This window comes from Camelus dromedarius, chromosome 12, assembly GCF_036321535.1.
Source record: "Camelus dromedarius isolate mCamDro1 chromosome 12, mCamDro1.pat, whole genome shotgun sequence".
In the NCBI taxonomy this organism is placed as follows: Eukaryota; Metazoa; Chordata; class Mammalia; order Artiodactyla; family Camelidae; genus Camelus; species Camelus dromedarius.
Genome location: NC_087447.1, coordinates 51,540,143 through 51,555,893, shown reverse-complemented (window position 1 = coordinate 51,555,893; position 15,751 = coordinate 51,540,143). Strand labels below are relative to the sequence as shown.

The following is a 15,751-nucleotide window of genomic DNA, read 5'->3' as shown; positions in this document are numbered from 1 at the left end:
TTTACTCAACTGGGCCAGAAAAAGACAAATATTATGTGAAAAAACTCTAACTCTTGTTGAAAAATCACAGCTTACCTTTTTTCACCGTGGTTCTTAAACTTACATATTTCTCTGTAATCTACAAAAAATTGTTCCAAGTTCTGCAGGTAGCTTTTATTTTGTAGCATAAATATGTTTTCTCAGGATTTTTTTGAAACAAATCAGCTAAAATAAATGCAATAGTTGAGTGGAAGGCTTGTGAAGCAGTGGGAGTCAAGGTAGTAACCAGACCTGTGGTGTGCTGGAGATACAATACTGGGAAGAAGGCTTTTGTAGGATTTTGAAATCTAATATTTATTAAGTCCCGTATTTTTTGCTTCCACTCCTTGTTCCCACCCGCATGAACTTTACCAAACCTGAGGTTTATATGACTCTGCACTTCTCAGGCTTTTCCGTTTGAATGAGAATAGCTCCCTATAGGGCTAGGTTGCAATACTGCCCTTCACCAGTAGGGCCTGCTCTCTAGCAAATGATACAATCTAGCTTGACCCTAAGATCCTGACTTCAAATCTCAATGAAGTCCATGTCTTACTTTTAGTTTTAGATTCTTTAAAGTGGAGGATCTGTTTTTGCACAGTTGTGTTGAAGATATTTTTGGAAAGGTAACAGCCCTGATTTACCACAGCTCCTCATCTGTTGTTTCGAGCTGCACATTCTTTCTTAATTTACCCTCTGAGTGTAGTGATATCACCCCCTCAGTGATACATTTTTTGACTATCCATTTCCACAAAGCAGAAGTACTGTGGAATCAGTCAGAGCTGGGAGTAAGTTACTTAACTTTTTTAGGCCTCAGTGCAGCATTATCCTCTCTGAGTCTCTGGTATCTTTTCCTATTAATGATTATAAGCTCCATTAAGACAGGCATTTTCTTCTCTTTCACTCACTGTTATGTCCCCAGTGTCTAGAATAGTACTCAGTACTTGGTAATTCCTAAAGACATTTATTAAATTAATTAGTGAAATTGTAATATGAAAGTAATTCTAACAATGCACAGAATTACTGGGAGGATTAAACAAGATAGTGTAAAACACTTAAGAGGATGCCTAGAGCATATGGGTATTTAATAAACAAGGCTGTTATGATGATCAAGTTACTACAGCATAATTATCTAGTATGGCTTTCCTCGGGAACCAGTTTATCACTTTTCCTGCCTCAGGGCTTGGAAGATGTTTGAGGCTCAGCCTGTGGTGAGTGAATGCATAGTCGTTTGCTTCTGTTTATTCCTCCAGGTGTTTCATTGCCGATTTGCCCCACCTGCAAGACAGCTTTGTGGACAAACTTCTTGACCTCATGCCCCGACTCATGACAGCCAAACCTGCAGAAGTGGTCAAAATTCTACAGACCATGCTGCGGCAGAGTACCTTTCTACACCTTCCCCTTCCAGAGCAGGTCAGGGTCTGTGTCATACCCCTTCAGGCCAAATCCATCTAGAGAAATAAAACTGCTCACCTTGGTGATCTTCTTTGACCAATGGAGCAGCTAGGTTACAGCTTTTCCTCTCGTCGGCTATCATATGGACACTCATTAGATAAGGAGAGAGAAAAGCAAGGATCATGTTTTGTTGCTCAGAGATGATCTGGCTTGAGAAACATATTTTCTTCTTGCTTACAGATCCACAAAGCCTCAGCTACCATTATTGAGCCAGCAGGCGAGTCAGACAACCCTTTGCGGTTTACATCTGGGTTGGTGGTGGCCCTGGATGTCGATGCAACCCTGGAACATGTGCAGGATCCTCAGAACATTGTCAAGGTCCAGGTCTGTCAGGTTTTGGTGTCCCTGGAGCTTCTAAACTGACTTTGTGTTGAATCTTTTTACTTTATCACCCCTGTAATTTCTGCCTGAAGGACAGAAACTGGGGAGAGAGAAGAGATGAGGTTTTATAAAAAAGAGCCTGGGCATGAATGCCAGCAGTACTGCTGGGTATGGTCTGGAGCAAGTTACTTTAAACTCTGAACCTCAGATTCAGATTTGTTAGATAACTAACAAATAGGAATGGTTGATATTGAAATGAGTTGATGTTTATAAAACCCTTGGATCTGGTAAGGGTTCACTGAAAAACAGGGCCCTTTCTGTTCATACAATGTGAGGTTAAAACTTGGTATTTCCAGGGTTACAAGCAAGCTATAATAAACTTTTCAGGCTGTGGGTAGGTCGGCTTGGTGAATAAAATTTATGCGTGGGAAGCAGCAGTCACTGGAGAGTATTTTTCCCTAAGTTGGATTGATGTACTAGAGACATGTAAGAGATGCAGTATAGACACTAATCAATTTAACAGTCTGCAGTTAAGCCCCCAAAAGAGTACTACCCGTTTGCCCATTTTTCCTTCCTTCCTTTCATTCATGCAGTGATGCTTGCTCTGCTGTACATGTTAAGGGCTAAGCAAATATGTCAGAATTCCTGTCCTCAGGATGCTTAGTTTCAATGAGAGACAGACAAATGGACAGGCAGCTGTAAAACAAAAGTTTAGTCATCAGTTCAGACAGGCACAGGATAAGTTAAGAATATAATGACCTCTTAGTAAATCCTTGATTGCTCACAATCTTGAGACCTACAGGGAACTAATTCTGAGCTGGCTGTGAGTTTGTGCTGCAGTTTTTTTTGCCTGTTTGTTTTTGTTTCCCCCCAACATTAATGGTTCTCCATCCTAGCTACATTTTAGAATTATTCAGAAAGTGTTACAAAGTACTGATGCACAGAACTCAGCTTGTATCAGTTAAATCATAATCCTGAGAGCAGGGCCCATGGGTTCCAGCATTTTTTTATTAGAAAGCTCATAGGTGATTCTAATAATGCATAGCCAGGGTTGAGAACCACTGTTTCACATTGTCCCTGGAAAAAAAGTTTGCTGACTGACTGAGCATAAATGAGATTGCAGATAGGTTATGTTAGGATCATCTGCTAGACTCTACTGAAAAATCACCTTCAAAGTAGCTCTACTACATGCATGGCCAAACTGTTTCAATGCCTTTACAGGTGGGGAGATGGGGAACTCGCTGCCCAATTGCGGGACAGCTCTGATGGTAGGAAAGTACCGTCCACTTTACCTACCCTGCCTCAAACACTTTTGTTCTGGGCAGATGAAAGGAGTTATGGTGCAGCTGGGCTGAGACATACCTCCCTAGAGTTTCAAAGTTGAGAAACCTGTGAAGTTCCTACTTTACCCTTATCAGTGTATTCCCATAGCCCAGGTCTGGTGTGTTTCTAGGATATGCTTCATTCATTCATTTAGCTCATTTATACACTATGCAGTGTAATAGGCCCTCTACACTGATAGCTGTGAGGCTCCTCTGGGTGCTGAGAGAGGGCTCTTTGGCAGTTGTGAGACTTGAAGAACTGGCCAGTGATTTGAGCAGACCCTTCATTGAACACTGTTTCTGTAGAAAGAGATAAACAGCTTCCTAGCTGCTTATGATCGAGTGGAGAGTTACAAACTTACTCTTAATACTTGATGATTGGTGATGGATGCTGGGCCATGATATGATTCAGAGCCAGGGAGGGAGAGTCATCCTGATGGGGGTGCCTGGGAAGGCTTTTCATGTCAGGATTAATATTTTAACCTCTCCGTGTATTTAATAGAGGTACTTTATTCCTGTCACTCAGTCCATGAATTCAGGAAACATTTACCACACACCGCCTTGTGCTGGGGAGTGGGTAGAGAGATGTTGACAGTATTGTCCTCTCCTCCAGGAGCAGTTTCTTGTGAAGGCTAGTGTCTTCTTTTCTTTTCCTCCTGTTTTGGGATTCACAGCAGGTGTCACCAGCAATTTTGTTAAAAGCTCATGGCTCTTCTGCCTCTTTCTTGTATCTGTCACCTCTTAGGTCTTATATCCAGATGGTCAGGCTCAGATGATCCACCCTAAGCCGGCAGACTTCCGGAATCCTGGCCCAGGGCGTCACCGGCTTATCACTCAGGTGTACCTCTCCCACACTGCCTGGACAGGTAAGGAGTCAGTGGGCCAAGGCATTTGTTTTTTTGTGGTTTGAGAAATAATACATGATTGAACCAGGCCTACTTAGGGTTGAACTTAATTTCTTAAGGAACTTAGAAGTGCAAGCTAGATACATTTAGACTAATTTGCTGTATTGCTTTGATTGCACAAGGCACAAGATTTTTTCAGAAGATTAAAAGGAAATTATGATAGAATGGAGTCTCATGGAAAGAACCCTGGGATGAACACCAGGAGACTATGTTCTTATCCTAACTCTGCCATTGACTTGCTGCATAATCTTGGACAAGCCACACTTCCTTCTGGAACTGTTTACTCACTTTGAAAATGAAGATAATTCTCAATCTGCTATTTAGTTCTGAGGACTACTATGTCTAGAAATTAATCAGTTTTATATTTCTTACCAAAATTTAAAATCACTCTCTTTGTGTATGAACAGTTCGGTTCATTCCCCCAAAACAAGTAAAATGACAACTGTTACTGCCCTGCCTTCCCACATGGGCTGGTTTGTGGGGTAATGCAAAGACGACCTATTCATACTTTTCCCTTCCTGTACAGCAACTGAGTAGAACCTCAATAATTTGAGAAAAGATATGGAGGTTACATAAGTATTTTTCTTAAATTCGTAAGAGTAAAATGGGAGAATACAAGTGCAAATGACATTACATTTCAAACCTATAAGGCTGCTTTGGAAACTTTAAAAACAGATTCAGTCTGCAGAACCTAAAATGTGGGGGAGAGTTGGCCTTAGTGGTGTTGCCTAAATCATTGAAGATGATTCAGAGGCATGGTTGTTATTGGAGAAGGTGGTTAATATCACCAAATTTGGTTTAGTTTAGAAATAGGTGGATGCCTTCTGGAATTTTCCTTCATTGTGTTTTTGAATACATGAGTAACTATTTTTTTTCTCTTTTTTAGAGATCTCACAGTTTTTTTTTTTAATACTCCACTTGTGCTGTGCTTTTTTCTTAGGGGAGTGGTAATTAAGTTTATTTACTTATTTAATGGAGGTACTGGAGATTGAACCCAGAACCTTGTGCATTCTAAGCGTGTGCTCTAACCACTGAGCTATACCCTTCCCCATGAGTAACTATTTATTGCCATTATTAATGGTTTTCTTGTCTCAGGGGTGTTAAGTGGGTATGGATGACTTTATAAAGTTCTCACAAAGAGGAAGTCGTGCTGTTCAATGTCAGGGCGGCCCCTTCGGGGGGTCCAATGGGCCTGGCACAATGGAGAGAGCATCCAGTGTTGCTTTTGCCCAGAATCTGACTCCCTGAGCATCCCTCGGTCCATATTCTTGCTGCCTGGAACGTCCTACACTGTTTATCATAGTGCAACTCCACAGGAAGGTAGAGTTCCTTATTCTAGTCTCTTCTGATGAAGGGATCCTAAAAACGGGGCAAGAAATGCTGTGGGTCAGCACTGTTTTGCAAGGGCCAAGGCTGAGGGAGGCAGAACAGCATGTTAGAGCTCAGAAAAGCTTGAAAGGTCTTGAGGGGCATATTGATTTGCCCTTGGTTACACAGCAGTTCATTGCCTGAACCAGGCCTATAATCTGGGCTTTCCTGAGCCTGAAGAATTGTAATTCATCCAGAATCATCTCTGAGAGGTTGCTACCCAGTCACTATCACAAATCTCTATTTTAATTTTCCATGCAATACTTGCTAGTGTCAGATGCTTTCTCATTTGTTTACTGACTTTGTCTCCAATTAGAAAGTAGGCTTCATGAGAGAGGGAATCTTTACCTCTGTGTCCCCAGTACCACTATATCCTGTGTCCCTAGTGCCTGATATATAGTAGGTGCTCAACAAATAATGAAAATTGAATATAGGGTTTAAAATTTGCAATTAAAATTCATTTAATCTGTAGACATTTGACACAACATTTTAAAATGATTATAAATCAATAAAAAATGTTAAAAAAAATCAACCAGACAGGTCACAACCTCAAAAAAAAAAAAAAATCTGTAGACAGCTTTGTGGTGGGAGTTAGTTTTCTGATCTTCATTTTATAGTTGCATAAGTGGTCCATGTAGCTGATCAGTGAGGGCACTGAAGCTGGCACTCAGTTTTCCTAACTCCTAAATCCCTTGTTTTTTCACTATACCATTCTCCTGTCTGACTTGGGACACTAAAGTGAGATGTGTTCTTATTCTGAATGTGCCGGCACCTTCTTTCTCCTGATCCAGGAGATGGGGCCTGATATTGGTAAGGGGCTTCTCCAACTAGTCCCTCAGCTCCCTACCAAGAGCCTCTCCTCTGGAAGACAGGATGCTATCAAGTCAGAGTTTTTGAGTCACATAGATGAGTTTCCAAATTCTCCCTGGCTTGCTGTGTGATCCTGAGAGAGTTATTTTACCTCCCTGTCTCATTTTCCTTACCTTTAAAATGGGAGAGGGTATTAAAAAAAAAAGAATATATACCTCATAAAGATGTATTCTTCCAGGCATGATAAGTAGGTTGCATGATTTGTCCCAGATGATCTTTCGTCTCTTTCTCCTACTGTCCCCTTCCTCTTGTTTTCTCTCCCTGCTCCCTTCCTCTAATGGCAGTGGCTTGAATTGCCATTCTTCCCACATGCTGGTGAGGGAAGATAATGACCATGATGACCATGTGGGATTTAGTCCTCTGACCTTACCAGGGATTGGTTACTGAAAGTGCTGTGAGAGCCAGGGCTGAGTTGTGGTTGGGGATTTGCAATAGCCATCTAGGGCAAAAGAAGAGAGCATAGTGGGAGAGCTGATACTGGAGCCTGGTACCAGAGGGCATTGCTAATTTCATCACAGACACACTCAAGGTTGGTATAAGGCCCCATATTAAATGGTGATGCTGGCACTGCCCTCTGCGGTTGGCTGGGTTACTGTGGCTGCCTGCACACCTTTCTCTTTCTCTGGAGGACAACAATCTACTCTCTGTTCTGATCCCTAGGGGGAAGTCTGAAAGTAACCAGGAAGATGTCTGGGGACTCATTGCTAAGTCCTGGGACCTCTGCCCTTATTGATTTTGATCCATCCAGTCCTCTTTCCTGGCTTTTAAACTTCTTAGCCTTGAGCTCATCTTTAATGCTTGCCCCCTTCACGAAATTAAGGGGATTACCCAGTCACACGAAATCAACGACAGCCAAGCTTGCATTGTTCTTTGCCTTTGCAATTGCCCTTAGGTTTTTCTGAAATCCTCTCCCTTTTCTTTGAAGCCACATGGTTAATAGAAAGATTAATTGCTTCAGTTTCTGAACTGAACTCAAATTCTGTCACTGGTGTGGATTTGGGCAGTCACTTAGACTTTCTCAGAGCCTTGGGACTTTTTTGGGATTATGACAGTCTTCCTTTCATGGTATGGTGGGGTACGAACTCTTAGGGTTGTATGCTTAGCACAGAGTGGGTGTTCTATTCCAAAGCTTTCCTGGGCTCCCTCCTTAATACTTCTTCCAGACTCAAGTGTGCACTTAAGTCTCCACTGCAACTGTCTCTACCTCCTCAACCAGTCAGCAACTTGAGGGAGGTCTTTTTTATTTTTGCTGGGGCCTGCTACCTGCAGACACCAGATCAGTTTAGTAATTTCATGTCATGAGAGAATGGAAGGTCCGGGGACGTGATTTTAGATCCCTGAAACATGTTCCTGTTTGTAGTGAGAGTTTTTTGTCAGAATTTTTCCTAATGAAAGGGTTCTTTTCCACTAATGCAGTTGAGTCCTCTGTGCATACAGCCCTGAGGCCTGAGATCAGCTGGACAAAAAGAGCATGATTATCTGGGCACAAGAATCAGCCACACGCATGGACCTCTGTCTTGAGGCTGGAAGGCCTCTGTTGAAGGAGGTCTTTTAGCTTGCTCTCTGACCATTTCAGCAGCCATGGCTCTGGCTGCAGGGAGCCCAAGAGACCCGAGGAGGAATCAGTGGTGGCAGAGAAGCAGCAGCACATCTGCAGGCCTAGGAACAGCCTCATAGGATTCAGGCTGGGAAAGTGGTTTTGTTTGCTAAGTGGGGAGAGGAGGGATGCAGACAGACGAAGAAATGTTCCTGAAACCCTACTGCTTCCATCTTTGATGTTGCTTAATTTGACATTTCATCCCAATTACCAGGCATTACCCAGTCATAGAGGATTTTTTTTTTTCCTAGAACCATGCCAGGTCGAAGTGAGACTGCTGCTGGCCTACAACTCCAGTTCACGCATTCCAAAATCCCTTTGGATTGAGGGTGGAGAGATGGCACCCCAGGTGGAAACCAGCATTGAGGGCACCATTCCCTTAAGCAAGTCCGTAAAAGTGTACATAATGCCCAAGCCCGCAAGGCGCTGAGTCACAAGCAGTCTTTACAGCCGTGTGCGAGAAGGCCCTTCTTGGGATCAGAGTGAGCCGGAAGCCTAGAGCATTTCACCTGGAAATGGTAATACAGGCATAAGGAGGAACATGTGACCCTTATAGTCTCATCTGGTATCAAACATTGGGTAAATTATTTTGCATTAAGAAAACAAAAACCTTCAGGTCAATCCCACCCCTACCCCACCATCTACCCCACCAGCTCTGCCTCCAATAAAGTTGAGAGAAGACCAGGCTATTCTAGTTCCTGACCTTAAACAAATTTGTGTGGCTATAGATTCAACATTTATACCACATGCTTACATTCTTCAGGTGTGAAACAAAGATCCAATTTTCTGGCCACTTCCAAAGAACCAGTTATTGGAGCCATAATCTCACTTCTTAAAGCAGTAGTCTGTTTGCCAGGGCCAACTCCAAAGCAATTTTCACAGCTGTACTTTTCCACCATCCAGAGTTCCTGAATGGCCCTAGATACTTGTTATCTTACCGAGCGTCTCCTTCCCCAGCTCAGACAATAGCTGGGCCAAGGACTGAATGAATAGCTGAAGAATGAATCATTTTCATCCCTGAGGGAAATTCTTGATCTTGCCTATCATTATCCTTAGAACCAAAATAATAGAGAAGGGCCATATTTTAGGGGGAAAAAACCCTAAAAAACAAGATTATGGGAAAGAGGGATCCGGTGTAAGAAATAGTCATTTCCCACTACTTCTCTGATGACTCCAGTGTTGGAGCTACTTCGCTGGCCTGGGTCACACAACTAGTAAATGACAGAGGTGGGAGGTGAACCCAGGCAGTCTGCCTCAAGGAGATCATAACTGCTCTAGAAGGACTAAGGGAAGAAGATTACTTGCAGGGAGCTTGCTTTTCAAGTGTGCTCACATATTTTGAATATCTCAAGATGTGCCATCAGTGGGTTCTTGTGTGTCAACAAGGTGCCCTAAAAAAATCTGCTTGTAGATAAAATGAAGCTTGAAGCCAGGCTGAATCATACCATGGCCCAGATACAAGCACCTAATGACTGCTGGGTTGGAGCACAAATGAAAACATCAAGACGCATGGCTGCTAATTGAGCCCTTCATGCCATAGCTATAGAATGCCTTCCAAGGGAAGAATATGCTGGATCCTTTTCAGATACACTACCTCTTTAATAAAAATCCTTCTTGGTTATTCCCCATTTTACACGTAGGGAAACTGAGGCTTTGAGATAATGTCTTCCTCCTAAGGGGCAAGGCCAGGATTTGATCCTAGGTCTTAAAACCTAAAATACAGTACTTTTCCCCCAAAGATGACAGACTTTGCCTTAGTATCAAGATGAGTTTTTTAAAACTGCATAATTGAATAGGCTACATTAGGAGACAAGGAATTGTCCATGCTGGATGTGTTCAAGCAGAAGTTGAACATGCTCCTGACAAGTTTGTTGTAAAGGAATTCAAGTATCATATGAGGGGATGGACTCAAATTTTAAATTCTCTGTGAAATATAAGAATTGAGTTTTCTGCACCTGGTTTCACACTTTTTCACTGAAGTGAAAAAAATGACTATATTACAGAGACCTGGAAGGGAGCATAAAGATGGCTTCAGTGTTGCACCCTCATTTTACAAGTGAATGTGCAAGCCCAAAAAGACTGAGTTAGTGGAAGCCAAGTCTGGAACCCAGGCCTCTTGATTCTTAGTCTAAAATGGTTTTCATGTCTTTTTCAGTGGTCCACCGTGTACCTCATCAAAGCCAGAAACTGTGTCCCATTTGACTCTATCCTTACCCCTTATGTAAAACCAGTCATCAAGTCCTTTAGATTCCACTTCCTTAAGTGTTTCTTGACTCAGTCCTCTCCTCGGTATACTCACTGCTTCTGGCTTGATGCAGCCATCATCATCTCTTCTAAAGTATGGGATTAGCTTCCTAATGAGCTCCTTGCCTGAAATCTTGCCCCTTTTAGTTCACTCCTCACACAGCTGACAGAGTCATCTTTCTAAAACTCAGATCTGATCCCTCCATTCCCCTGCTTTCACCTCTTTAAGTGGGTCACTTCTGGCCCCAAGCAGGGTTTTTTCATGTCCCTGCTGTCCTCTCCATCCTCATACTCCCTGTCCCAAACAGTCTCTGTGCTGCTCTGGCTGTAGAGGATTATCTGTAGTTATTCCCAGTTCTCACCATGCTCTCACTTGCCTCACACCTTTGCACCTTCTGGAATATGCTCTTCAGATTGTCTCCTGTGGTTCCTTTCTTTTCATACTTTAGGACTGAGCCTCATTCTGGAACCTGTGTCTCCTATGGGCTTGGTGCATTGCCTCTATGTTCCCACAGCCTCCTTTACATCCCTCAAGCATTGTATTTTCTACAGGTTTACAAATGTAATCCCCTGAAGCAGGTAGGCAGGAAAAAAAAGGGGTCAAGTGGTCTGGAGGACAATAATAGAGACTGAAAAATCAGTGTAGTCTCTCTCAGAAGACAGTTGCTATTCAGCTCCACTTAAGTTGTATTAAGTATGAGCCTGGTAATGTTAAAGCTGATTCTTCCAGAAAAGCCAGAAATCTGCATTTTCATGTAAAAAATACACACTTTAAAAATTTTGGTAACTAAAGTAAAAGTAAATTCTGAGACAAAACGTGTCTTCAGGTAGATTTGTGCCCGTTTGCAACTTCTGCACCATCACCGTGTGTTTACATGTCTGTTTCTTCCAACCAATCTGTGAATAGCTGGACAGTAAGAATATCTGTGTTGTTTCCACAGCACAGCTCCTGGCACATACCAGGCAAGGAAAGAGTGAATGAGTCCATGAATCTAGAGCAAATTTAGCAGTACTGTGGCTTGCCTGCAAAAGCCAGCCCTGAGAGTCAAGTTTCTGAAAGGACTTTGTATTTGGCTTTGACATGATTGACCTCAGGAAACAGAATTATGGAGAAGGTACACACCTAGCAGTTGGCAGACTTCTTGTCTTAGGAACCGCTTAAGCTAGAAGAAATTAAGTATGGGCAGAGTGAGGGCTGGGCAAGCAACTTACAAATTGAATCAATGTTTAATGATTAAGGCATGGGACTAGTGTCACAGAAAAATACCTTCTCCCAAGGCTGCATATTTCTAGCACTGGCCAGGTACAACAGATTCAGAAGTAGGGGTATTTATTAGCAGGTTCTATACAAAGTTTAGTAACTTCACTGTCAATTTGGTCTCTAAGAAGTTTGCACTAAGTTCTCTTTAATGTAGAGACAGCTCACTTAGGAACACTGATTATACCCACACCTAATTCAACACCCACTGGAGCTGTCTTATCTTATATTTGACAAAATTTTTTTTATTGCATCAGAGAAACAGTCTGAATTTTATCGAACATCCCTCCTGGCTATAAGTGTCTGGCTTTATGAGGGAACTGAGATCTAGAAAGATCCTATCATCTGACAAGTGGCTGGTTGCAGAAAGGGCACTGAGCAGGGCCTTCTCAGACCTCTAGGTTGAGTGTCAGGTCTGTGAGGATTTTTCGCCTATGGGCCTCCTAAGGAAGTGGTAGAAAGAGATCAAGACACAACATCTAATCCTAGGTTCTAATCCTGCATTTTCCGCATTCTTGCTGGGTAAACCTGGAAAGATCACTTTCCATTCTGATGGCCTTAGCTTAATTTTTCTTGTCAATCCACATCTTAAGTTGCTGTTCAGTCTGTGGATTGCCTGCAATTAGGTCAGATCCTACGTGGGGCCAATCAGGTGATGGGATCACGTGGAGCAAAAATCAGCTTTCTGTCTGTGGCTTCAACAGGACTGGAGTGGAGCAACTTTAGCTATGGCCATGATAGATAGTATGCCTAATAAATGTCTAGGTAAAGAGTTGCCAAATATTTGGTGAATAAATGAATCTCATCTCATTCTTTAAGACTTGTGTCATGTCCTTAGGGATGTCTTCCCTAATTTTCCTTCCATTCTGGTAGGATAAGTTAGTTCACCCTTTGTGCCGCCACTAGACCTGATATAACTATTAGAATGTTAACACACTGTATCATTATTTTCTTGTTTATTTGTCTCTCTCCCACTCACATAACTTCTGAGGGCAGGAACTATAACATTCATTTCTGTACCCCCAGGGCCCAGCAATAACTGGTCATTAAGAATATTAGTAAGAGACTCTCAGTAAATGAGTATGAAAGAGAATTACTGAATAATGAGTGAGAGAATAGATAGTTCCTTTGGGTTCCAACATCCTATGAATCTGTGAAATAATAAGCTGCTATATTAAGAACCATAAAATGAAACTAGTTGGCTTTACACAGCAGCCCCATTAGTAGAAAGATAATGACAATGGTTTCAATTTATCGACTTACTACATGGCAGGTAGTGTGCTAGTAAGACTTTCTATGAATTACCCTGTTTAATACCTGTGATAACTCCAGGTACTAATACTATCCCAATCTGACCAATGAGAACAGTGAAACTGAGAGATTAAATGCCCAATCAGTGAGTGGCAGAAAGCTGTAGTTCAAAGTCAAGGCTATTTGACGTCAAAGCCCATATTCATAACTCTTTAAAGAGGAAAAAATAAGGTAATACTGATAACTGTTAAAGTTCCATCAGTCTATTGTGAGGCTTCATAAAAGCCACCTGGTTTAATAGAACAAAGACTATCTCTGCCAGTAGGAACCCTTCAGAGGCATCTAGTCTAGCCCCATCATTTTATCATGAGGGAATCTGAGGCCCAGAGAGAACTGTCTAGCAAGGCTCAGGTTTAGTTAGCAGGACGGCCTGCCTAGATCCCACATATCAAGGCATAGCTCCTTTGACTGTTACTGAAGTGCTCCCTCAGTTCATTCAGGGCGCTGCTTGTATGTCATTGCACAGACTTTCCCTGACCACATATCTGAAGTAGCCCCCATCACTCTTCTTCTTTATTTTTCTTCATAACAGATTCTACTTACATTATGTATTTATTTGTTTACTTGTTTATTTTACCCACTACAATATACGCTTCAAGAGGACAAGACTTTTACTGCTGCTTCTCTGGAGCCTGTAGCAGTGCCTGGCATATAAGGTACTTAATAAAAATTGGTTGAATTGTTGGTTAAACATTCCTAAGAATCAATTGTAATGTGATTTTAATGCACTGAAACTTTTCTTTGGCCTTCAAACTTCAAAGCAGAAGGCTGTCTTCATTTTTGCCTTTATTTGTGCTTACTTCTGGCCTACCATTTACCACAATATTAAACTTTGGTAAACATCTGTCTCCTCCCCTGATTTTGAGCCATTTCCCCACATCCGCCCTAGGACAGGCACCTTGCCTAAGTCATCCATGTATCCCAAAGCCTAGCACAGGACCTGTTCAGAAATGCTTGTGGAGGCTGGTATGGACGCGGTAAGAGTGATAGTCACAGGCATCACTGCTTAGTGATTTATTCTCTTAAGTCTCCATCAGCAGGTGGAATGGAACACCCCTCCCACCCTGACGCCTTGGGTAGCCAAGGCGTTATACTCCTTTACTGCCTGCTCTGTCTGGAGGACCCGCACATCAATGCCTTTTTTCTTGAGGTACTCCACAGTTGATGGGGGTACCTGGAAAGAAGGAAAAAGATGAGTAAGTTAAGGGGAAAGGCTGCCAGGGTTTCCTTTCCTGCCATAGGGCAGATCTATTCTAGAGAATTGGACAGTGACAACTGTCTCCTCAATCACCCAGTGTGTCACCAGTCCAGAATTTGGCAGTGAGCCCCAAGAAGTTAAAAAGGCTTATAAGAAGTTGACAGAGTATCATAAAATGTGTGCATACAGCTCAGGTGAAATGGAAACTGTAAAGAGCATGGATTTTGGAGTCAGTGGTGAATTTAAGTCTTTACTAGCAGTGTGACTTTGGGTAAGTGACCTAAATTTTCTGAGCCGTTGTTTTCATGTCTATACATAGGGATAATAATACCTAGCTCACAGGATTGGTAGTACTAATTCAGCTAAGGTATGTAAAATCTCTAGCATGTAAGTGTTCAATGTTTTGAGTCAGTCCAACCTGAGTCTAAATTCTAACTTTGCCATGTACTAACCCACAGACCTTAGGACAGCTATTTAAAGTCTCTCAACCAGAATTTCCACCCCTATAAAATGGAGATAATAATGCTTAAAATCACAGGGTTGGTTTGAGGATGAAACTAATGAATGTATGTATACTGTAGCTCAAATGTCTTCTCAGAAAGGCCTTTCTTGACCACCCCATTTTAGAGAAGCTCCTCTTAAGTCACCATTTTCTTCACAGCATTTATTACAATCTGAAATTTTCTGTTTTTATTATCCATGAGGGCCTCGAACCCCTTGTTTGTCTTGTTTATCTTGTCTCCAGAGCCTAGAATAATGTCTGATCTATAGAAGGTGCTTGAGTAAATATTTGTAAATGAATTTGTATAAAAGATTCTCAATAGTGGCAGCTATTATTGGATATTTTCTCAACTCTGGCTTGTCCTGAATATTATTTTAAATAGATTTTAATTAGACTCTGCCTCGTCAGAAAGAACTCTGAGTGAAGTGTTTTTCAGAATGCCCTATATTACTTTTTTATATGTTTGAACAATTTTGTAATGTAACAGTAGCCTTACAGATAGAAATTATTTTAATGGAGGAAAAAACTAGGTTAAACTAAAAAAATATAAATAAATAAGGGCACCTTCATCAGTAGGGAACTGGATTTTAGGACATCTATATAAAGGGAAGAAGGATGTAGACCTCTATATACTTATGTGAAGGGCTGTCCACAATGCAATAATGTAACTGAATAAAAAGTTACAGAGCAATATGTATAGTGTGAGCCTATTTATGTAAAATATTTATGTAAAAACATATATATCAGTATGTGTTAAGTGTATATACATTTGCAGATGCACAGAACTGGAGCAGTTACAGATAAAATGTGGAGACTGGGAGAGGGAAATCTTATACCTTTTAAATTCTAGATTTCTACTTTGACTCTTTTACAATAAGCATGTATTATTTCTATAAGTAAATAAAATAATCTTTTTATTATTTAATTATCATTATTATTTTATTTTGGTGGGGGTGGGAAAGGTAATTAGGTTTTATTTTAGAGGAGGTACTGGGGATTGAACATAAGACATCGTGCATGCTAAGCATGCACTCTACCATTTGAGCTATACCTTTCCCCCAATCTTTTTTTTTTTTTTTTTTCCTGAAAGGGGAAAAAAAAAGCTTAACTTGAATGTGCCCAAGGAAAAAAAAATTAAAAGTACTGTAAAAATGGAAAATACTATAAATATGTAAAGAGCCAAATATTGATAGCTGTAGAATTGAGAAATTCCAGGATTGAGGAATTTCTGAAAAATAGTTGAAACAACACAGGCCTATGGTTAGATAGAGACTGGAGATTCCAACCCTTATCATAAGGAAGAGTCACTGTTTTATCCTGGGCCATCCACTGGCTCAGCCAAGTGAGGGTGCATGATATATAGAGATGACCTCCAAGGAAGGATA

General features: G+C 41.4%; 2 protein-coding genes across 4 annotated transcripts in view; one reads left to right on the top strand and one right to left on the bottom strand.

Moving 5' to 3' along the window:
• INTS4 (integrator complex subunit 4) overlaps positions 1–15,291 on the top strand; it is an 86,382-nt gene extending 71,091 nt beyond the window's left edge. For 2 of the 3 annotated variants that reach the window (XM_010990059.3, XM_064492744.1), the window contains exons 20-23: positions 1,269–1,428; positions 1,651–1,794; positions 3,859–3,979; positions 8,105–15,291. In XM_010990059.3, coding sequence (XP_010988361.2) covers positions 1,269–1,428; positions 1,651–1,794; positions 3,859–3,979; positions 8,105–8,283 — 604 coding nt within the window. In that variant the 3' untranslated portion in view covers positions 8,284–15,291. Of the gene's footprint in view, positions 1–1,268; positions 1,429–1,650; positions 1,795–3,858; positions 3,980–4,140; positions 8,082–8,104 lie in introns of those variants that run through there. The other variant, XM_064492743.1, reaches the window with a different exon arrangement.
• The window catches only part of AAMDC (adipogenesis associated Mth938 domain containing), a 26,495-nt gene continuing 24,409 nt past the window's right edge, over positions 13,666–15,751 (bottom strand). Inside the window, exon 4 of the mRNA XM_010990053.3 lies at positions 13,666–13,840. Within this exon, the coding sequence (XP_010988355.1) occupies positions 13,700–13,840 (141 nt within the window). The 3' untranslated portion in view covers positions 13,666–13,699. The remainder of the gene's footprint in view (positions 13,841–15,751) is intronic.